We start from the raw sequence: 22774 nt of genomic DNA, 5'->3' as shown, positions 1-22774 counted from the left end.
CTGTTCCGTTAACCATCTTGAAGGCTGACCGAGTTCTTTGAAGGGTTCGAGGATGATAAATATCATTTATTTCATTAAATGTCATACTAAGACATGAATAATTTAGGAAGACCTTTTGCATTCTTATCTCACTTCATTCTGACTACAATAGGCAGAAATAGGTTTTATAGAAAGAATCGGAGCTCTGCCCATAACTTGCCTACAACTAATGTAAGGTAGAGACAAATTGAAACCAGTTCCCTAATTGTAAATCCTGAACTCTCTTCACTACCACAAAATACGTAATTATTTTCATTGTGATCATGCCGTAAAACATGAACATTCTATTTTAAGTGGGTAGACGGGTCTTACACAACTTGTTCTTTTATTTATAAAACGACTGAGAAATGTGTGTTGAATCCAATGTGAATTAACAATGATGACCTTGATATAACATGTCCTTTATCACAATGCTTACCACACTCAATTATTGTTTATACACTTCTCATGAAATTGCAAGATCCTGGAGAACAGTGAGCTACTTCTTAATAATTTTTGTATCCCTAGCTCCTGGTTTGGTGGACACTTAGTATCTCTCAAGTTGAATTAATCCCTGAGATGAAACATGCCACTCAGACTTCAGCTCATCCAGTTTTTCCCCCATCACCTCCCTACCCCTTTTATTTCAATCCTGAGGCTCCTGGAAGGTTGCAATGGTCAGCCACCTAGTCAGGGAAATCAGTGAACTGAAAAAACACTGACTTCATCAGTGTCTAGAGAGGCAGGCTGGAAGACACTGAAATTCTATCAGGTACCTCACCCCATAGTTCTCCGCTGGACAATACAGTGTGTTAAACGCTGCTCTAAGGCCCAGACCCCCCACATGGACAGACACTTCTGGCATATCAACTTCTCTAAACCATTCAACTTATTCTTGAACATACCCTTCACACAATTACTTCTCTATCTTGAAAAGCCCTTGCTGCAATTTTGTTTCTAAACATTATCATTAGAAAACTCCCAAGGAAATAGCAGGAGGGCAATCCCCTCCTTCTTCCTGAGGTATCTGGGGGAGCAGCAGTTTACTGAAGTTCATGCCTTGGGTCACCAAAGGACCAGCTGTTAGATAGCAGATCAGGATGCCGCATTTCTCCCCAGTTTTCGCTGAGCTAAGCAGTCCTGTCTTCCCAAGAGCTACCGCAGCGGGGAGCTTTCAGGGCGTGCCCCCACTCCACCTTCCAACGCCTGGCACCCCCGGGTTCCCAATTTCTGTATCCGTAAACTACTCTCTTTTTATACCAGGAAAGTCAGGCATAGAGGAAGGAACCCTTGCGCAAGGTCATTTTTCATTAAAAACTCCCAAACCAAAACCCCCATACCCAGTACCCACCCATTTGTTCTTTCATTTTGCAGCGTGGACAACAATAGAGGACTACAACTCCCAGGGAGGACTGCGCTCGTCCCGCCGAGCAGGGACCAATGGACGTCTGATACATGACCAGCACGGACTAATCAGGGCCAGCCTCGGTGAGGCTTTGTCTCCCCACCACCTCGCGGGGCGCGTTCTCCCGCCTCCCGGCCCCCGCGCACGCGCGCCCCGCCCTGCCCGCCTTTCCTCCTGCGCCCTCCCCTCTCCTTTCTCCCTCTCAGAACCTTCCTGCCGCCGAGTTCGGACCTCGCTGCTCCAACCTCTGGGCCCCGTCCCATCCTTCCAGCCTGCGACCAGCAGCAGAGAAAAACTAATTACGTATCATTTTCTTGCCCCGTACACACTTGTGAGGCGAGCAAAAAGATTACAATAAATTTTAAAAATGAGGGAAATCGTGCACATCCAGGCCGGTCAGTGTGGCAATCAGATCGGTGCCAAGGTAAGGATTTTTAACCTCTTTTGACTATATTTATTTTTGAGAAGAAAAAAATCCGGGTAAATTATGACGAATGGCTGTGGGACATTCGCATCCTCCATTCTTAGTCAGGCTTTACCCCTTAAAAGTTGTATGTATATATAATACACGTTTGTATTATGCAAAGCTGGGATTTGCTTTTGAAAAATGGGGAATTTTTCTTGGCAGGCTTATTTTGGGGAAGCTGTTAAAAGCACCCTTCAGGTTTAGGGGGCGGGAAAACCGAGTTTCTGTAAAATTTTACTTAAAAAGGGCATCTGCTAACGGTCCGGGGAGCGAGGGAGATGCGGAAACGGCCCGAGACAAAGCGAGATGAGGTTTTCCCCATGTGCATCCCCTTTGGCGGGGCTTCGGAGGGCTGAGCCGGAGGGGGAAGGGGCGAGGCTGGCGGGCAGCTGCAGAGAGGTCAGATCCAAATGTGGGGGACGCGATGCGCCAGGGTGGGCTGCAGTACGCGATATCCTTTACAAAAGATAGGTGTCTCCGGGCACCCGCGATCCCCAAGGGGCGGTCCCCCAGTTTTTCGTGCATGGAAGGCTAATATGTGCTGGACTAATTTCAGTTTCTTTCATTTGCCCTTAACCGAGACCCTTTTAGGGCGTGAACAGATATGGAGAAAGAGCTAGGGGAAAGGGGGAGTGCTTTTTTTAAAAGGGCTCCTCAGGGCCAAAGAGTAGGACAAAGGAAGAAAAACCTCATTTAAAGCAAGGGGGTTAAAATTAAAAGCTAGAGAAGAAATAAAATTCCGAGGCCAAGGGGGAGGCTTTTTTTTTTTCCTTTGCGCGCGGTTACAGTGTAGCGGGGGAGGGGCGGGGAGGAAGCGCGGCTGCTACGTTAGAGCAGAAGGGCGGGACCCGGGCGCCCTGGCGCGCTGGGACAATGCGGCCGGGCCAGCCCGCTGGGGGCGCGCGAGCCCGAGCCAAGTCCCGCCCTTACCGCGCGGAATTTGCGCTCCGGCCCCGCCCACGCGCTGCGCCTCCCTTTGTCGGCGCCTAGGCGCGCGCCTGCGCCGCGGTCACGTGCCGGGCGGGGTGGGCGCCTGCGGCAGTGGCTCCTTTCTCCGGCCCCCAGCTCTTTGTGCCCTGCGAGGGGGGGGGCGGGGAGGTGCGCTTCTCCGAGCAAGTCGGCCGCCTCCATCTACCCACCTCGGTGCCTGCGATCGCCGGGACCTTCCACAGCATCTCACATCCCAAGCAGTGAAAGCTGCAGTTTTCCCGCGTGTGCACGTGTTTAGGGGAAGGGTGTGGCAGGCAGAAGGAATGCCAGGCCCTAGGGGAGGGCCCGCCACGGGCGTATCTGGAATTAAAATGGCGGTAGAGGGCGTATAATTGGCTGGAACCTGAGATGTTGAGGACCCGTTGCTCTCCCCCGGCAGTTCTGGGAGGTGATCAGTGATGAACATGGCATCGACCCCACCGGCACCTATCATGGGGATAGCGACCTGCAGCTGGACCGCATCTCCGTGTACTACAATGAAGCCACAGGTGAGGGCAGGAGGCCGTGAATCACGGGTCCCATCACTCCCATTTCTCTGGGGTCTCTGCCTCCCTGGGAAACCCTTTATCCCCTTTGAATGAATCCATTCTCTCCCTTTGGAGCCGTTTCTTCATTTCCCCCATCGGGGCTCAAAAGTGGCTCTGCTGCCACCTGGTGGCAGTGCCTGGAATCACAAGTTTGGGTCCCCGGCTGCCTCCCCGCCCCAAAATATTTACCTATATGTCGGTCAGTTTTTACAACGCTACTTTATTCCCTGTAGGTGGCAAATATGTTCCTCGTGCTATCTTGGTGGATCTAGAACCCGGGACCATGGACTCTGTTCGCTCAGGGCCTTTTGGTCAGATCTTCAGACCAGACAACTTTGTTTTTGGTGAGTTACACAGACAATAGTAGATACTTGTTCAAGTTATTTGGGTGCAGCAAGAGTTAGGAAATGATTGTACTGAAGAACTTATACAGGGCTGTGTTTTGAAATCTAACGGAGGATAGAGGTAGTGACTGCTTTAAATAGTAAACTGGGGGGGAGCGACAGGTGTACCACAGGGGAGGGAGAGAAGATACATCCACTGGCATTACTCCAAAAGTTGAAAAGCAGAAATGTGGCCGTGTATCTTCCACACTTTACTAACCAAGCTTGCCTTCTGACCCCATTGCAGGTCAGTCTGGGGCAGGCAACAACTGGGCCAAGGGCCACTATACAGAGGGGGCCGAGCTGGTCGACTCGGTCCTGGATGTGGTTCGGAAGGAGGCCGAGAGCTGTGACTGCCTGCAGGGCTTCCAGCTGACCCACTCGCTGGGCGGGGGCACGGGCTCTGGAATGGGCACCTTGCTCATCAGCAAGATCCGTGAAGAGTATCCTGACCGCATCATGAACACCTTCAGTGTGGTGCCCTCACCCAAAGTGTCCGACACCGTGGTGGAGCCCTACAACGCCACCCTGTCCGTCCATCAGCTGGTGGAGAACACTGATGAGACCTACTGCATTGACAACGAGGCCCTTTACGACATCTGCTTCCGCACCCTCAAGCTGACCACGCCAACCTACGGGGACCTGAACCACCTCGTCTCGGCCACCATGAGTGGTGTCACCACCTGCCTCCGCTTCCCTGGCCAGCTCAATGCTGACCTCCGCAAGCTGGCAGTCAACATGGTGCCCTTCCCACGTCTCCACTTTTTCATGCCTGGCTTTGCTCCTCTAACCAGCCGTGGAAGCCAGCAGTATCGGGCCCTCACTGTGCCGGAGCTCACCCAGCAGGTCTTCGATGCCAAGAACATGATGGCTGCCTGTGACCCCCGCCATGGCCGGTACCTCACCGTGGCTGCTGTCTTCCGTGGGCGGATGTCCATGAAGGAGGTCGATGAGCAGATGCTCAACGTGCAGAACAAGAACAGCAGCTACTTCGTGGAATGGATCCCCAACAATGTCAAGACGGCCGTCTGCGACATCCCACCCCGTGGCCTCAAGATGGCGGTCACCTTCATTGGAAACAGCACAGCCATCCAGGAGCTGTTCAAGCGCATCTCAGAGCAGTTCACTGCCATGTTCCGCCGGAAGGCCTTCCTCCACTGGTACACAGGTGAGGGCATGGACGAGATGGAGTTCACCGAGGCTGAGAGCAACATGAACGACCTCGTCTCCGAGTACCAGCAGTACCAGGATGCCACCGCAGAAGAGGAGGAGGATTTCGGTGAGGAGGCCGAAGAGGAAGCCTAAGGCCGAGTGCCCACCACCTCAGGCTTCTCAGTCCCCTCTGCCTTCTTCCTCAGCCGCCCCTTTCCTCTCCCTCAGAATTTGCGTTTTCTGCCTATCTTTTTTTTTCTTTTTTGGGGGGGGGGGGTTCTAGAACAGTGCCTGGCACATAATAGGCGCTCAATAAATATCTGTTGTTTGTTGAATGTCTCCTCTCTCTTTCCACTCTGGGGAACCTAGATTTCTGCCATTCTGGGTAACCCTGTATTTCCTTCTGGTGCCCACTCCTCCCATCTATCCAGTTAACATTTCCCTCTCTGTTTTCAAGATAAACTCTCAAGAAGCTGAGTCTCATCAAATCCCATTCAGAACCATGTGCTGATAATCCGGATAGGTGACCGCCATCCTAGGCCCATGTGGTAGCCCAGGGGAAAGGAAACGAAGCAGCAGGTAGAAGTCCCTACTGGGAAGGGGTGGGGTTTTGGAGAGGGGCATCCAGGCTATTGAAGTCCTAGTTTCCAGGTAGCTCTCTGCTCCTCTCAGCTTCTGGGGAGGTGTTAACAGTATTATCTCCATTTTCAATCTCCCTCCAAGCTCTGTCCTGAGCTATTTCCTTTGCAAGGTTCTGGCCACCACCCTGTCAAGGGGGGGATCCTCCCCTCTTCCACTTTACCTCCCTCGTAATGTTGGATTCCTTCCTTTCCCCTGGTCAGAAAAGGGGGTCAAGAGGAGCAAGGGAGACTAGTCTCTAAGCCTCCAGAAAGCCACTCCCCAGCCCTATCTTTTCTTACGGAAAAAAATGACTATCACCCCTTCTGTACCTATATGGAAAGCTATGTGCTACCACCTAAATGTCATTCCCCAGAGAGGGGGCAGGACACTCTCCATCCTTTGGCAACACCTCATCTCTTACTTTTGCTACTGCCTTCCCCCCCACCCTTGGTTTTGTCCTATTCTACACTTCAGATTTCTATTGTGTTGAACTTGCTGCTTTTTTTCATATTGAAAAGATGACATTGCCCCAAGAGCCAAAAATAAACGGGAATTGAAAAAAAAAGTTGTGAGATGTGTGCTCATTCAGGGAAAGATTGCTCATGGAGGCATGGGGCTCAAGTTCAGTTATATGATACATTCTACTTCCCATAAACTAATGAGAAGAATATCCTTACACCTTAATCCCTGGTACCCACCACCTGTACCTGTCTTAGTAACTGGGGTAGGTATAGGCGCAGATGCAGGATCTAGGGACAGAAAAGGGAACTGAGATGAACGTCAAGTGGTTGCAAGATCAGCATCCCCTTGAACGATCCTGCCCAGATGTACTGAACCAGAATGGGTTGGACCCCAGCAGTCTGTTTTTAACAGTGCTCCAGAAGGATCTCAAATGCACAGTGCATCCAGGGTTCCTTTCTGTTATGGGTAACGCTGATTTCTGTAATGCTGTGGATTTTCTCAGCCTAAGGCAAAAAATCACTAGTGAGGGATGTCACACCATGGTCCCATTCTAAACTGTTCCATCTAATACCTCATGCTTCAAGGAGCACAATAGTCTCAAAGCTTCCCTGGAAATTGAACAAATGTAACAATTTCCCTTGGCCGTGTTTTCAGTAATTCTAGGGACGAATGCAGTTATTGATATTGCTTCCACTTCACGCTTTGCTGACTATAACCAACTTCAGGGTTGGGAGGGGGATTAATTCTATAACTTAACATACAAGTAACTACTGCCTCTCCCATTGTAAAAAGCCTATTGAAGGCAAAGGCAAAAGCTACATTCTAGCATTCATTTTGAATTAGTTCTGCTATATTAACTGTTCATAAGTATCAGTACTTATTAACAGCAATTTATTTGACAAAGTTGAGAACCTGCAGACCACCCCTCAAGGCTTGGTCAAGGAAGAATTCTGGACAACAGGCTCAGACAGTAGATTAAGTTAAATAAGTTGGGGGTGGGATCATCAGAAGGCTGGCATGGGACTGGCAGTCTGCAGTATGGGGCTGGAAAAGGGAGCAACCCTTCCCTTCCAAGGCAAGGGACGGGCTTTTTGGCGAGGAGAGACAAGCGGTGGAACTCCGCTGTCAAAGGATGTGCTTGGGGAGCCAGCTGAAGTGCATGCAGTATTGGGACCATTCAGGCAACTTGAGTTAGGAGGCTGGGCATCGCGAAGGTCGAGGGCTCAGGCTGTTCTCAGAGGCTTGTGGTTCACCTGGCAAAAGACAACAGTGATGACTATGGGAACCAGGTGCCCTGCTCTCCCAGGATCCCATCTGGGTGAACAGGCTGCAGGGAGGATGCATACTTCCATGAATACTCTAGTTTTTTCTGGTACCCTACCTCACCCCCTTTGCCAAGCAGTCATTTGGATTCTTGTATAATAATGAATTACTTACTGCAAAGGGGTGAAGGGAGCCAGATCCCTGCTTGCACAGGCCCTCCTTAGCTCCCAATTATCCACTGCAGACCTCAAGGAGACTCCAAGGAACCCAGCTTGAAGGTCACTGATTCAGTCTGGTGCTTTTATTTATATATGCATTTTTTATTTAACACACTCTTTGTTTTGTTTTTGTTGTTTTGGCTGTGCACCATGCGGGATCTTAGTTCCCGACCAGGGATCGAACCCACACCCCCTGCATTGGGAACGTGGAGTATTAACCACCAGACTGCCAGGGAAGTCCTTTAACACATTTATATAGTACTTACTACATGCTAGGCAGTGTTCTAAACACTGCAAATATCTACTCATTTAATCCCCTTAACAATTCAACAGGGTAGTTACTTTTATTAACCCAGTTTTAAGGTGAAGAAACAGGTGCAGAGAAGATTAACTTGTCCAAGGTCACAGTTAGCATGCACTGGGGCCACGATTCACACCAAAACAGTCTGGCTCTAGGTCCTACTCTCTGATCTCTACCATAATCTACAGGTGAATAAACAGGCACCAAGAAAAGCAGTGATATGCCCTGGAATTAATTTTCAACAGGCTGCAGCTAGTTCCTTCTACCCGTGGGGTGACCAAGAGCACAGGCTCCAGAGATAGCTGGCCTGGGTTTGAAGCCCAGCTTCACCAGCTGTATGACATGGGCTAAACTGGAAGTTCAGTTTCTTTACTTTGTAAAACCCCACATACCCCAAAGGAAGTTTGATCTAAAAATATTTTTAAACCATTTGTGTAGAAGCTTAGCCCTGTGTCTGGCACACAGAAAGCAATTAATAAATGTCAGTGGCCCCCCAGGCCTCCTGGGTGCTGGCCCCATGCTAGGCCCGCTGCATCACATGCCGTAAGAACCTGGCGATTCGGCTCCACAGCCCCCGCCCTAGAAACCCTCACCTGGGAGATGCTGACGCCTGTGAGTCTCTCCACGCTCTCCGGCAGGCGGCTCAGGATGTCCAGCACTTCCCCGGTCACTTTGGCCGCCCCCATGGCCCCACTTCCACTGGACACCAGTGTGATCTTATTGGCCGAGGTCAAGGGACCACTGATCTCCTCTGCCACCTGGTAGGTAAGATGCCCACTCAGCACTTGTGGTCTGACCACACCCATCCTAAGACTCCTTACTCTGGGTTTTAAGATCCTTGTCCTTCACTTTTGTGAGGATCACCCTTCCTCACTCTGGTCACTGGCTTGTAATTCTCACCCTGAATTTATGGCCCCTAGCCTGGTTCTCCCCCAGACCCTCATTTCCCTCACCCCTCATTCCCTCATCCTGTCCCTCCTCTGCTTTTGTCCACACGACCCCCAGACCTGGGGCAGCTTCTCCAGCAGCATGTCCAACTGAGCAGCCTCCTGGTACAGCTGGAACGCCTCTGCCTTCTTGGCCATCTGCTCAGCCTCGGCCCGGGCTCGGGCCCCTATGGCAAAGGCCTCGGCTTCCCCACGCATCTGAGGAGGGTACAGGACGCATGGGGTACTGATGGCGGTAGTCAAGGACAAGAAATCCCAGCACAATCCCACTCCCTCCACAAGCTGGCAAGAGCCATCTGCTAACTCACCCGCACGGACTCGGCTTCTGCCTCTGCCTGCATGATCAGCTGGGACCTGGGCAGAGAAGGGAGTGGAGGGAGGAGCTGAGGAAGAGCCCTTGCTCTGGGAGAAAGACTCCACAGGAGGAGTACAGGTAAAGAAGGCCTCAGCAATTCGTCTGGGGGCGCCCAGGTGGTTGAAGGAGCCGCAAGGGGCCAGGAAGGGGTGTTTACTTCTCTGCCGCTGCTAGGCGCTCCAGCTTGTAGCGCTCGGCTTCCGCCGGCTTCCGCACGCGGGCCTCCAGCTCCTTCTCCCGGCGGGCGATCTCCTGCTCCTGCACTGCCACCTGCTGGGCCCGCTCCACCACCTGCACCTGGACCCGCTGTTCCTCGATCTGCTGCTTCGTCTTGGCCACCTGGGAAGGAGGGATGCTCAGAGTCAGAGCTGAAGAGCAAGCGGCCAGGAAGCAGGCAGGGAAGCTAGGGCCTGGGCTCCCGGGCGGGATGTAAAAATAGAGCAGGGGGACTTCCCTGGTGGCGCAGTGGTTAAGAATCCGCCTGCCAATGCAGGGGACACGGGTTTGAGCCCTGACCTGGGAAGATCCCACGTGCCTTGGCCACAACTACTGTAGCCCACGCACCTAGAGCCCGTGCTCCGCAACAAGAGAAGCCACCGCAATGAGAAACCCGCGCACCGCAATGAAGAGTAGCCCCCCTTCGCCGCAACTAGAGAAAGCCTGCGTGCAGCAACGAAGACCCAACGCAGCCAAAAATAAATAAATAACTTTTAAAAAAAGACTTGATACTGTGTCAATTCAAAAAAATTTTTTAAAAAATAGAGCAGGCACATGAAGGCGGTCCCAGTGGGCTCAGCCTGCCCAAGGGAGTCCGTTTCCCATACAGATCCAAGGCATGGCCTGAGGAGCGATGCGGGGTGGCCTGATCTTCCCTATCAGAGCCAATACCAACAGTTAGGGCTGTTCCCCACGTAGTCTCAGCTTCAGGGCTGGATAGGGCTGGAACCCAGCAATTCTCCCTCAGGCCAGGTGAAGTATCCCTCCACTGAACTCCTATCACCTTGTTTCTCCACCAAGTCTCCCTCTAGAGTATGAACACCTGGTGGGCACTGAGTGCATGGTAGCCATCCTCCACCTCCAGTCACGCTCAAATCCATGCACTTCTCTCCATCTGTGTGGCAGTTACCTTAGTGCAAGCCACTGTCAACTACTGAAAAGTTCTCTCACCAACTTTTTTTTTTTTCTCTCTCTCACCAACTTTCTTTTTGGGGGCTGTGTGTGTGTCATTTTTATCTTTTGTATGTGGTCCAAATTAAAAAAAAAAAGTAAACAGTGATAGGTTTCCTCCCACCTATTTCTCAAGCCACCTGGTTGGTTCACTTTCCCTGAAACCACCACCGTGAGCAGCTTGTCGTGTATCCTTCTCGGGATACTGTAAGCAACTACAAGAACATGTATACATAGAGTTCCTCTTAGGCAGATTTCATTTTCTTATCCCTTGCAGAGTAGAGGGATCAGAAGGCTCTTGCCAAGATGTCGGTGAGGAGTTCGGGGGAGGAACACACTTCTTGCCTCATTGCTCTGGCTCAGATGTGCACCATCTCCCCTGTGGGGCTCATCAACACAAGAGATGGTGCCCCTGCCTTTACAGTGAACACCCATCTGTTCACTCCAGAGGAAGGGTGCTTCTGGATGTGGCACCCTGTACTGTCTTTGACCCTAAAAGTTCAAACCTGTTCCAAACTGGACTAGTTGCTCTTGGCCCCCATATGCAGCATCACGGTGTTCCTGTGTTGGATCCTACCCACTCCTCCTTCTCTCTCTTCTTCAGACTCAACCTCCGGCAGCTCCCTCAGAAAGAGTATGTGGGGGACTTCCTTGGTGGCGCAGTGGTTAAGAATCCGCCTGCCAATGCAAGGGACACGGGATCGATCCCTGGTCTAGGAAGATCCCACATGCTGCAAAGCAACTAAGCCTGTGCGCCACAACTACTGAGCCTGCGCTCTAGAGCCCGCGAGCTGCAACTACTGAAGCTCACGCACCTAGAGCCCATGCTCCCGCAACAAGAGAAGCCACCGCAATGAGAAGCCCGCGCACCGCAACGAAGAGTGGTCCCCGCTCACGGCAACTAGAGAAAGCCCACATGCAGCAACGAAGACCCAATGCAGCCAAAAATTAATTTTTTTAAAAAAAAGGAAAGAGGGCTTCCCTGGTGGTGCAGTGGTTGAGAGTCCGCCTGCCGATGCAGGGTACACAGGTTCGTGCCCCGATCTGGGAAGATCCCACATGCCGCGGAGCGGCTGGGCCCGTGAGCCATGGCCGCCGAGCCTGCGCGTCCGGAGCCTGTGCTCCGCAACGGGAGAGGCCACAACAGTGAGAGGCCCGCATACCGCAAAAAATTTTTTAAAAAAAGGAAAGAGTATGTGGGCAATAAGTTTTTTCAGATCTTGCTTCTCTGAGATTTTCACTCCACTCTTCTATTTGAATGACGATTAGGTTGAGTACAGGTTACTAGGTTGTTATTAATCTTCCACCAGAATTTTTAAGGCATTGTTCCAGGGTATTCTAGCTTCTTGAGAAATCTGAAGTCATTCTGATGCCTGACCCTTTGCTTGAGATCTGTTCATTCTCTCTGGAAGCTTTTAGTTCTTTTTGTTATTCTCAGTGTTCTGAAATTTCACAGTGATGTTCTTCAAGGTAGATGTTTTTCATTCACTGTTTTGGGCACTTGGTGGACCATTTCAATCCAGAAAGTCACATAAACATGTCCGAATCTTTTCACTGATGATTTCCTTCTGTTTTCTTTGTTCTGTTGGGTCTCCTGGGCTGGCCTCTAATATTCTTTCCCAATTTTTCCATCTGTCTTGTCCTATTTTCTGGGAAATTTATTAGAATTTCTCTTCCACTGTGATTTTTTTTTTCAGTTCTTCCATTTTATTAATTTCTAAAAGCTCTTTTTTGTTTTCTATGTCCTGATTTCCTAGATGTGAACTACTCTCTTATCACTGAGGATATTTTTTTTTTTAAGCTTTCTTCTCCCTGCATAGTATGTATCCTTCAAATTGCTTTGCTCTGCTTGTGATTTTGGCCTGTCTTCCATGTTGCAGGATCCCTCATATGTCAGGGATTCCTTGCTTGTCTGCTCACAGGGAGGAAGGTCTGAAACACTGAAGGGAAACTGGGTATGTGGGTGAGGCTCATTGGCTTTGAGCTTCAATCTAGGCTGACCTAGGCAGTTCATCTGCTGAGGAACCTCAGATTCAGGATCTTCAAGTCTTTCATGTTGGATTGGTCATGTTCCCCAGAGCAGTCTTCTGATTTCTTCTTTGGAAAATGGGGGTTCTGAGAGCCATATGGGGTGAGTGGTTAGGGGAAGTGGTCACTATTCAGTATTCAATAGGCAGACAGGGGCTCCCCTGGTGGCGCAGTGGTGGAGAGTCCGCCTGCCGATGCAGGGGACATGGGTTCGTGCCCCGGTCCGGGAAGATCCCACATGCCGCAAGCGGCTGGGCCCGTGAGCCATGGCCGCTGAGCCTGCGCGTCCGGAGCCTGTGCTCCGCAACGGGAGAGGCCACAGCAGTGAGAGGCCCGCGTACCGCAAAAAAAAATAAAAATAAAAAAAATTTAAAAAGGCAGACAGCCTCTTCAGGCCTGTTACTGGTTAAGTACTTAGGCCCTCACCTGTGTCTGGCTGGCCCCAGGTCATGCCCTCTGGTTTACTCTCATCAGATAATAAACCCCCAGAAGTCTACTGGGGCAGAGAAGGGAGCATTACCCAGAGGCAGGGAGCCAGAGCGCTCTGAGAAGTCACTTTTCACCTGTTTCTCCTTATTTCAACAGTCTTCGTCACAGCTCCAGAGGCCCCTGGTGCTGCCAGCTCCTGAGCCTCAGATCATTTCCTTGTTTTCTCCCCTTTGGCTTTGGGCTCAGCTGTCTCAGACCTCCTTGGTCAATTACCACAGCTTTCCAGCGTCCAAAATGATGCTATGGTTTCTGTTGCTTCTGTTCCTATTCTCTCCAACTTTTTTTTTTCTTTAATCACCTTATGTGGATTTAGTAAGGTTTTAAGAGGGAGTGCAATTAGCTGCATTTATGCAATCCATCATCTTTGAAAAACCTTCTAACTCATCTCCCCACTTCCTCTTTTTTTTAAAAAAAAATTTTTTATTTAATTTATTTATTTTTGGCTGCATTGGGTCTTTGTTGCTGTTCTAGTTGCAGCGAGCGGGGGTTATTCTTTGTTGCGGTGCACAAGCTTCTCATTCCGGTGGCTTCTCTTGTTGCGGAGCATGGGCCCTAGGCGCACGGGCTTTAGTAGTTGTGGTTCGCAGGCTCTAGAGCGCAGGCTCAGTAGTTGTGATGCACGGGCTTAGTTGCTCCACGACATATGGGATCTTCCCGGACCAGAGCTCCAACGCGTGTGCCCTGTGTTGGCAGGCAGATTCTTAACCACTGCGCCACCAGGGAAGCCCTCTTCTCTTCTCTTTTGACAATCAATCAATTCTTCACATAACAGCTGTACTGATCCTTGTGAAAATGTAAATTAGACCAGAGCACCTCTCTGCTTAAAGTTCTCCAATAGCTTCCCATTGTGCTTTGAATCTTCTAAGTCTCCATCACGGCCACTCGAACCCTAGTAAACCTGGTCCCGCCTGCCTCTCCCTACTCACAGCACACCAGCCATACTGGATCAGAAACCTCCTTTCTGCTCCTGGGACACGCCGAGCTCTTTGCTACATCAGGGTCTTTGCATGTGCCAGTCCCCTACCTAGTCACTTGCCACATATAGCTATTTAAATCAAAATAAAAAATTTAAAAATTCAGTTCCTCAGTCACAAAAGCCACATTACAAGTGCTCAACATCACAGCACAGATATAGAGCATTTCCATCATTTCAGAAAGTTCTATTTGAACAGCAATGGACTAGAATGTTCTTGGCCCACAACTCTTTACATCGTTGACTCTTTCTCATCTTCAGGATTTATCTCATGTATCACTTCCTCACCGAAGCTTCCTCTGATCACCCCCGACCTAATAGAGTATCCCCCCAGTAAAGTACCACCTATGTATTTCCTTCATAGCACTTCATGTAATTTGAGCCAGTGAAGGTTATTTGCTTATTAGTGGTTTCGGGTATTATAACGTAAAGCTCCATGAGAGCAGGAATCTTATTCCGTCTCATTCATACTTATATACTCACCTCCAAAACAATGCCTGGCACATAACAGGCATTTAACAGATACCTGTTGAGTAAATCCTTATTTCCCCAGCACCTAGCACAAAGCCTGGCTGGCACAAAATGAGGAACTAATAAAAGCTGAACAGAACCCAAACCAGCCCAACCCTTTGATGTGCAGACAAGCCATGTTGAGAAGAAGATTAAGGACCTTATCCTTGGGTGGGTTAAGTCCTGCCCAAGCTGGTGTTTTCCACTATGTTAATGCTTCTCAAACTCCAGTGTCTATCAATACATGAATTGCCTAGGAATTTTGTTAAAATACAGATTCTGACTTGGTCAGTTGGGCTGGAGCCTCAGATTTTGTGTTTCTAACAAGTTCCCCAGGGATACTGATGTTGCTGGGAGGCAGACCACACTTTGAGTAGCAAAGTACTATGCCACACTCAGGTACCTGTCAAGCCATCCAGGGATTTAACGTCATAACTAAAGATGTGTTGCATTTCATAATTTCACCCTGTACCAACTCTTGGCAAAAATGAATTTCATAATATTGCTACCCTTTGGGTAAAGGTCTCAGAGTACAGTTGATTCTCGTTATTTATGGTAGTTCTGTTTTATAAAGTAGCCATGAACACTGAATTAACAAAACACTTATTTTGTTCCTAAGGGAAATACAGGTATAGGTTCCTGTGAGCCTCTGGTCACAACAGATAAACAGGTCACTATATATCTTTTTTTTTTTTTGGCCAAGATGTGCAGCATGTGGGATCTCAGTTCCCCGATCAGGGATTGAACCCACACCACCTGCAGTGGAAGCACGGAGTCTTAACCACTGGACCGCCAGGGAAGTCCTATATATCCTTGTTTTATGTGTTTCTGCTTAAAGACACCATATGTAACATATCTGTTGATTCGTTAACAATGAACTCATGGCCAGCAGCACTGTAACTCATGCCTAAAAGAAGCTTATCTAACACACGTCTTCTCCATCAGGCACATCACAGCCTTCTTGCACTTAGGAACACTAGACGGCACTTCAGCACTACATTTGGGGACATTTTAAACTGAAATCACCAAAAAAAAGCACAAAAGTGCAAAAAATGTGGCAGTGAATATACTATGAAAATGACACTGTTTACAGTAGGAGTCGAAACAAGAAGGCAGAACATCTTCTTGTTCAACTTCAACTGGGAAGCACATATCAGGCAACTCAAATTGTTCTCCACTCTGCGCATGTTTGCAAATAGTCATCAGTACAAAAAATACTGGTTCTGAGGTAACCAATAAATTTTAGTGATGAGGCAAATTCTCAGTTATGGGATCCACAAATGATGAGGATCGACTACACCTCCCTGCATTTTCAAGGGCCCCCATGTCTCATTTTGTGGGATTCAAAGCCCACGTTTTCCTTCCTCACACACTTCTGTGATCACCAGGGCTGCTGTGGGCCCATGGAGTACCGCTGTGCAAATTAGAAAAAGGCACCCCTTCCTCTGGGTGGATGCAGACCCATTCACCCAGGCCCGATGTGGAGCATGGTTGGATCTTAGCTCTGGATCACCCCCTCATCCAGGTGCCCTGGCACAGGGCACAACCTGCCTCAAGCCCGTGATCAGCCCTATAGAGGGTATCCTTTCTAGGCCTTTTCTTTGCTTTTCAGCTGAAACGTTTAGGTCTTTTTTTTTTTGCGGTACGCGGGCCTCTTACTGTTGTGGCCTCTCCCGTTGTGGAGCACAGGCTCCGGACGCACAGGCTCAGCGGCCATGGCTCACGGGCCCAGCCGCTCCGCGGCATGTGGGATCTTCCCAGACCGGGGCACGAACCCGTGTCCCCTGCATCGGCAGGCAGACTCTCAACCACTGCGCCACCAGGGAAGCCCCGTTTAGGTCTTTTAAATCTTCCTCATAAGGAGGAGCTGGGTCAGAAATGGAGGGCCAGAATAAGGGGATCAGAGTTAGAATATGAGAGAGAGTGGTGGCCTGAGAAGAACGGGGAGGGAGTGAAGTCCAGCCTGGCCACCGGGCCAGCATAGGGGCTCTGACCTGAAGCTGATAGGCCAGGTCAGCCTGTGCTCGGCGGGTGTTGACCTCAATGTCATATGCAGCCTTCTTGAGCTCGTAGTCCCTCTGCGCCTTGGCCATCTCGATCTCACTCAGGTACTGAGCAGACACCTTTTCTTGCTTGGCTTTGGCTTCCTGTGCATGCAGAGATCAGGCAGGGAGTCAGAGTAGGGAGAGGAAGGCCCCAGGGAGACAGCCTGATCTCCACCAAGCTCCTCTGTCCTCACCCCAGGCCCGGCCTCATTTATATCCTCTGCCAACCCTGCTCCACCAGCCCCCACGCCATCCCCTCTTCCACCAGGTGCACAATAAGCCCATGGAGACCAAGCAACCCCCAGATCTCTCACCCGGATCCCAGCGTCTCTCTTGGCCTCCGCTTCCCCAATCCGAGCATCTTTTTGGACTTGAGCTGTTCGAGCCTTCCCCAAGGAGTGCAAATAGTCCTGTGGGAGAGTTGCAGATATCACAGTCCTCGGGAAGGTTTAAGATGGGAGCAGGAAAGCAGGGGAAAGCAACTGCCTAGGTTTACCTGATCGTCGTGAATGTCCTTCAGGGTGTAGCTGACCACGCTGATGCCCATGTTGACCAGGTCTGAGGAGGCCACTTTGAAAACTTGCTCTGAGAATTTCTGCCTGTCCTTATAGATTTCCTAGGATAACACGATGGAGGGAAGGAGGAACGTAAGCTCTCAGATCCTCTGACCACTGTCTCCTACAGACTAGCTCGGTCCTTAGGCCCCTCTCACTCTGGCACCCCTTCCAGATCTTTCCCTGCCCTCAGGCCCACCTCCACAGTCATGTGGGCCATAATAGCCCTCTGGTGGCCCTCCAGCGTCTCCAGTGCGATGTGGGCAATCTCAGCCTCCGTCTTGCCCAGGAACATCTGGCAGGCAGCTGCCAACATTTCCTTATTCTGGCCCTGAATCTTCACCTGTAGCCAGAATAGGGTTAGGGAGGGTGTGGTGAAGGTCTCATGAAGACAGGGAGGAAGCTGGGAGAGTCAAGTGCCTTGGGGATCCCTGGAGAAGCTGAGACTAGCAGAGAAATTTCTCCATAGCAAGAGGTAGGGAAGGCCATGGTCAGAAGATTCTTAATGTCTGGGGACAGAGAAGGTGATGGGGGAGTGGACTTTGGAGGAAAGGCTCTGAAAGCCTCACCTGGGCAATGCCAGTGACTGAGATGGGGACCCCATGGCGAGTGTAAACCTTTTCACTCTTGACATTGAGGGTCAGTGTGTTGAGAGAGATCCTAGGGGAAAAAGAAGGGGTGGACAGTGTGAAAAGGAGAAAAGAGAGAAAACGGGGGTTCCCTTTCCCTAGTTCTCTTGTTCAACCTACCTCTGGATTTGCTGGATGCAGGGCAGGACAAAGACACGTCCTCCAGCCACCATGACTGGGGGGCTCCGGCAGAAACCTGCAAGGTGAGGAGACAATGAGCTGCGGTGGCCGGTGGCCACGGTGGAGCTGGAATGTGGAAGACGACCGGGGAAGGGAGGGGGAAGCAATCCCCACGAAGAAATCTGGGCGCTGGCAGGAGCAGCGGGCAGTGTAGGCCTTGGAAGGATAGAGGCAGGGAATCACCACAAGTGGGTGGCTTGCAACCATGGGGGTGGGGTGGGCAGAAGGTCTGGCGCTGGGGAGCTGGTGGGGACAGGGGGAAGGGACCTCTGCGGGGACTTGGGGGTCACTGGCTGAGCAGAGAACAATACTTACCGGAGACCACCATGGCCTCGTTTGGGCCACAGGTGAAAAACATGGCTCAGGCTGGAGCTGGAGGAGGGGGAGAGAAAGCCTTTGCTGATAGCAAGGGGCACTGTGGAGTCCACAGGAGTGAACCCTTTCGCTTTCCTGTCAGTCCCGCCCCGCCTGCAGACAATGCGGCCCCGTCCCTTCCGCGCCCACGGATCCGCTAAGGCTTTACCCTGTGAAATTTCGCAGTCACCCAGCGACTCCCAGCCCCTTGCCGCACCCCACCTTCAGTGACGACGGTTTCTCCCTTATCTGATAAAGCTCTCCCGGCCCTTGGAGACCCCCAGACCCTTGCGCCACCGTCCCTGCTCCTCCACAGCCCGACTCCATCTCCCCACCCCACCCCCCACCTACCTTCCCGGACGCGGGCAGCGGCCTGGCCGTGGTCCGGGTCAGGGCGGGGACGCGCAGGGGACCCGTGAGCCGCCGAGCAGGGGCCGCTCGCGCACAGCCTGCCTGGGAGCTGGGCCCGCGCTCGCGCCCTTGCCCCCAACCAGGCCGCACCCTGTCGCTGCGGCAGACGCGACCCCGCCCCCTCGGCCCGCCCCTTTCCCAGCAGGCCGCGCTCCGGTCCGCAGGCCGCGCTCCGGTCCGCAGCCCGCCCGGGCCCCGGCTCACCCGGGCTGCCGAGCCAGCCCGGGGTCGGATGGAGCGACCCCCAATTCGCCGCCCCTCCGGGGTCCGGAGCCCTAGCCAGGCCGCTCCACGCCCCGCCCCACGGGACGTGACCTCAGTGGGTCTGGCACCGCGGGGCAAGGGAGATTGACTCACCTCGGATTTGCCCCGCGAGAATTAACTGGGAAAACCGCAGACTGGGCAACGTACGACAGCATCCGATTACCGGTTGCTGGGTTCCGTGACTCGGGAAAAAGGGGCTCAGGGGCCCGGGGAGGAGCGCCCGCTGGTGACTTGGCCGCGGCTCCTCCGGCCCAGGCGCTTGAAGGCCATGAGGAATGGGGGACCATGGCTTGCAAAGAGACACTCACATGACTGCTGACGGTAAATCAAGTTTATTTGTGTTCACAGAACATACCGGGCGACCCCATAGCCACCCCCTGACAGCCCATCGACCCCGCAGCCACCCCTTGGGGGCAACTTCGAGGAGATCGAAGGCCAAGGACCTTATTCTCAACGGTCCGCCGAAGCCTCACACAGTAGACCCGCGAGTTGAGATGCTGGAGGGCTGAGTATGTCACCTGCTAAACCTACTACGACCCACCACCGTCCTTGACTCCCAGCCCGGGCGCCTTCTCGGACCCGGGTTTCCTCCATCCCTCTTCCCAGCCTCGCTCAGTTCTGGGCGCCGGCCTCCACCAATCCCCCAGAGCCCAATAAATACCCAGAGATCTGCATTTGCAGCAAGGAGCACATCTCGCACTCCTGCATAAGTTAAAATAAATATTACATACACCCCTCCATCACCTAGGGGGACATACATAAATACATATAAATATTATTAGGCGCAATGAGAAATAACGACGCTCTCCTGCCACCCGGCCTAGCCCCGGCGTGTCGGTGCCTGTCTCTCCCAGGCTCGGGCTGGCATCTCCGCTGTAGTGTTCTGAGTGCGAGTTGCCTTGGGAGTCCCAGTTTGGGATACGCTCTTTCTCCCACCAGGTACACCCAGTGTTTCTTGGTTTTTCAGATTCTTCTGGGGGTGTGGAGAGTCCGGTTAGAAGGCGGCAGGGTGTTGCTGGAGAAAAGTGCTGAGGTCCAAAGCGTAGTCCGAGGGCTCCGAGGTCAGATTAAGGGGCTCGAGGACCGGGGGCACAACGGTGGGCGCGGGGGACTGCGCGCTGGGGGTGTCCTCCGGGACCAGGGGTGTCGACACACCCTCTTCAGCCATCAGGACCTGGCAGAAGATGATGGTGAGCAGGAGAAAGAGCAGCCTTTTGGCAGGGTTCGGATCCTCGACTGGCAGCTGACGCCGGACCTGTGGGGAGATAACAAAGGCAACAGGTCAGGTCGGGGCCCCGGCGTACGGCGGTTCGCCCTGCTCTTCCCCCGGGCTGTCCACTTCGGCGACACTCACCACTCGTGGGTAGAGGACCCTACGGCTGCGCTTTCGGTGCCCGCGGGAGGCGCTGGGGCGCGCAGCGGGGGCCACCGCGGTCTCCGGGAGAGGATCGAAGGTGAAGATCTCGGGGCCGGAGCCCCGTTGGGGTCCCGGGCTGGTGGAGGGGACCGAGGTCGGAGCCCGCAGGACGGTCATGGTGGGGAGGGAGCTTCGAGAGTGACACATTGTGCGCAGAGCTGAAGGACAAGTGGCCGCGCAGTCCTGCAGAGCTAGTTTTGTACCCCGAGAACTGGGCGGGCCCTTCTCAACTCCACCCGCTGCTGGGAGCGGTTGGCCGGTCGGCTGGAAATTCCGAAGTTTAAGCAAAGGGAGGGGGTGGAGACTTGGCCAGTGCAACCGTAGGCGCCTAAGTGTGTGTCGTGAGTGTGTGATTTGTGAGTGGAGGCGGGTAAAATTCCGGACTGCGGGCACATGTCGGGACATGTGGCTGCTGGAGAGGGGCTCACAGACAGTTTGAGAAGGTTCAGCCACAAGCCCCATCTCTGGAGAGGCAGGAAGGCTTACATAAGGAAGTCTGCCCATCCTACTACAATACTGACCCAGCAAAGTCAAGGAACCACAGTTACAGGTGCACATTCACACGTTTGTAGGAAACATGGAAAACACACAGCCTAGGAGGGAAGTCACTACAGAAACAGCCAAGATGCCTAAGAGAAATGAACACCCTAGCACACACAGACAGACACAACCCTGCCTGCTTTAGCACACACACACAACACACACACACACACCACATTGTAGAGGCGGAAAAATTTCTCCTTTCCTTCTAGTTTCTTTGGCTGGTCTAATAATTAGACATAGGACAGATTAACAGGAGAAAACAAATTTAATTGCGTACTTACAGGAGCCCATGAAGACTGGAGACTCAAAGGCAGTCAGTCGGGCAATTGAGGCTTACATGCCATCTTCAGCTAAGGAATGGGAAAGAGGCCTGGGGCTTGAAGGGGAGGTGGGTAATTCACAGGAAGGTGAGAAGAGCAGATGTTTGCTAATTAGGTGTTTGCCCTGCTAAGCAGGTAAGTCTTTCAGGTGAAAGCTATCTCTGGGCCAGGCCCCCTACCTAAATTATTTAGGCAATTGTCTGCGGGGTCTTGATTTCCTTCAGCTCCAAATAATTCACATGCCAAAGTGGCACATTTGGGGGTGGCATATTCTGCTCGCCTTCAATATGCGCATCACACCCACACAGAACAAAGGTGCAGAGACTGCACAGGGGCAACCCAGCAATGTGCAGAAATGTTCATACATGGCTGGAGCAGAGGACCACAAAATACAAAGGTGAGAAGTTAGTAGCCATCTGGATTTAAGTTTATGTGAAGAACATTTAAACTGTGAGACATTATGCAAATGTTGTGGTAATGATAATAACACAAGAGAGAATTGACACATTTTCATAACTGCCTTAGAGAAAGCTGCTCATGGATGTAAGGCCAACTGGCCCGAGGCAGGGGAACACAATCAGATTCACAGGTTGCATCAGACCGAAATTCTCCGGACCACCCAGTTCCAGGAACTGACCTGGGGACTTTGAACCCAGCCCAGCCTTCCTACCTTTCGAGGGGTGGGAATAACAGTCCCCCAGGATACCCGAAAAGACCACCAAATAAGGAATACCCTGCGCCCTCCCAGATTCACCACACCCCTTTCCCTTCTTCCCTTATAAAATCTTGCCCAACCCTTGCCCAGGCGTGACTTCTCTGGCCCCTTTCTCTCGGACCAGAGAACCTCGCCCGGGAGCGCTCCCTAATAAAGCTCACTTGAAGCTTTCCTCTGTTTCGTGGTGCCATTTGTTAAGATCCGACCTTACAATGGACACAGAATTTAACATCTTTTGAGCACTCAACAGGGCCAGACACCCTGTTAAAAGGTACTGTTGAGTACTGAGGTAGGTTTCAGCATGTATGCTGCCGAGAGAGCCAAGTGCTTTATCTAAAGCAAACACATCAGGTTCTAAGAAAATGGAAGACTAAGTATAAGGGGAACCCAATAGAGCTGCTGTTCCTGTCTGTCTAATCAATCACATGAGGCATCCAGGAAGAATGGCATTTGAGATGACCTTAAATGGTGGGTGGGATACCACAGAGTCAGATGTGGAAGATGACTGAGAAAGAGAATGGAATCAGCAAAGGCCTTGAGCTGGAAAAGTACAGGATGTGTTTGGGGAATCACAAGAAAAACAATCTCAGGACAAGTTTCCTGTAATGGAGTAGTGGTGAAACCCAGCTGGACCCTGTGGGGCCCTCCTGGGTACCAAAGCCTTTCCGTGTCCCTCCTAGACCTTCCCTGGGTTCCAAAGGACAGATTCAAACAGTTGCTGATTAGGGAAGGAAGGGAATGCAGAAACAGGAGTAGTCGAGAAACAATAGTGCAGGACTTCATTGGTGGCCCAGTGGTTAAGACAGAGCTTCTACTGCAGGGGGCGTGGGTTTGATCCCTAGTCCGGGAAGATCTGAATGCTGTGCATCCAGCGCAGCCAAAAACTTTAAAAAAAAAAGAATGGTGCAGATAAAGCAGGGGCTGGTTCCTCCAAGGGATATACATAACAGTATATCTTTGAGTTCTTCTACAGGAACTAAGTCCCTCACTCAGTTGGAGGATGGTAACTTCAGGCTGAGTACAAGATTCCTGGAGCACCACCCTGTTACCTCACCACCAACCAATCA

General features: G+C 51.7%; 3 protein-coding genes across 8 annotated transcripts; 1 reads left to right on the top strand and 2 right to left on the bottom strand.

The window, feature by feature from the left end:
* Positions 1 to 1638: 1638 nt before the first annotated feature.
* Positions 1639 to 6117, top strand: TUBB (tubulin beta class I). The gene is made up of 4 exons (XM_082848729.1): positions 1639 to 1847; positions 3259 to 3367; positions 3640 to 3750; positions 4037 to 6117. Exons 1-4 carry the CDS (start codon positions 1791 to 1793, stop codon positions 5092 to 5094), a joined length of 1335 nt encoding a protein of 444 aa, XP_082704855.1. The 5' UTR covers positions 1639 to 1790; the 3' UTR covers positions 5095 to 6117.
* Positions 6118 to 6899: 782 nt separating this feature from the next.
* On the bottom strand, positions 6900 to 18533 carry FLOT1 (flotillin 1). 6 transcript variants are annotated; one of them, XM_082847505.1, is made up of 13 exons: positions 18389 to 18533; positions 17999 to 18055; positions 17624 to 17699; positions 17444 to 17534; positions 17074 to 17217; positions 16817 to 16936; positions 16635 to 16730; positions 16270 to 16422; positions 9266 to 9447; positions 9062 to 9107; positions 8814 to 8951; positions 8400 to 8564; positions 6900 to 7277 (listed from the first exon to the last, which is right to left on the bottom strand). In XM_082847505.1, exons 2-13 carry the CDS (start codon positions 18039 to 18041, stop codon positions 7248 to 7250), a joined length of 1284 nt encoding a protein of 427 aa, XP_082703631.1. In that variant the 5' UTR covers positions 18042 to 18055; positions 18389 to 18533; the 3' UTR covers positions 6900 to 7247. The 6 variants fall into 6 exon arrangements, with proteins under 6 accessions (XP_082703631.1, XP_082703632.1, XP_082703635.1 ...); XM_082847506.1 differs by lacking the exon at positions 17999 to 18055; XM_082847509.1 differs by lacking the exon at positions 17444 to 17534 and having other exon boundaries at positions 18389 to 18404.
* A 504-nt stretch (positions 18534 to 19037) lies between these two features.
* Positions 19038 to 20276, bottom strand: IER3 (immediate early response 3; the record flags this gene model as incomplete). Its single annotated transcript, XM_082848647.1, has 2 exons — positions 19038 to 19967; positions 20067 to 20276. 2 exons carry the CDS (start codon positions 20274 to 20276, stop codon positions 19707 to 19709), a joined length of 471 nt encoding a protein of 156 aa, XP_082704773.1. The 3' UTR covers positions 19038 to 19706.
* Positions 20277 to 22774: the final 2498 nt, after the last annotated feature.

Source organism: Leucopleurus acutus (genome assembly GCF_964270905.1).
Source record: "Leucopleurus acutus genome assembly, chromosome: 10".
NCBI lineage: Eukaryota > Metazoa > Chordata > Mammalia > Artiodactyla > Delphinidae > Leucopleurus > Leucopleurus acutus.
This window is presented reverse-complemented; position numbering and strand designations above follow the sequence as displayed.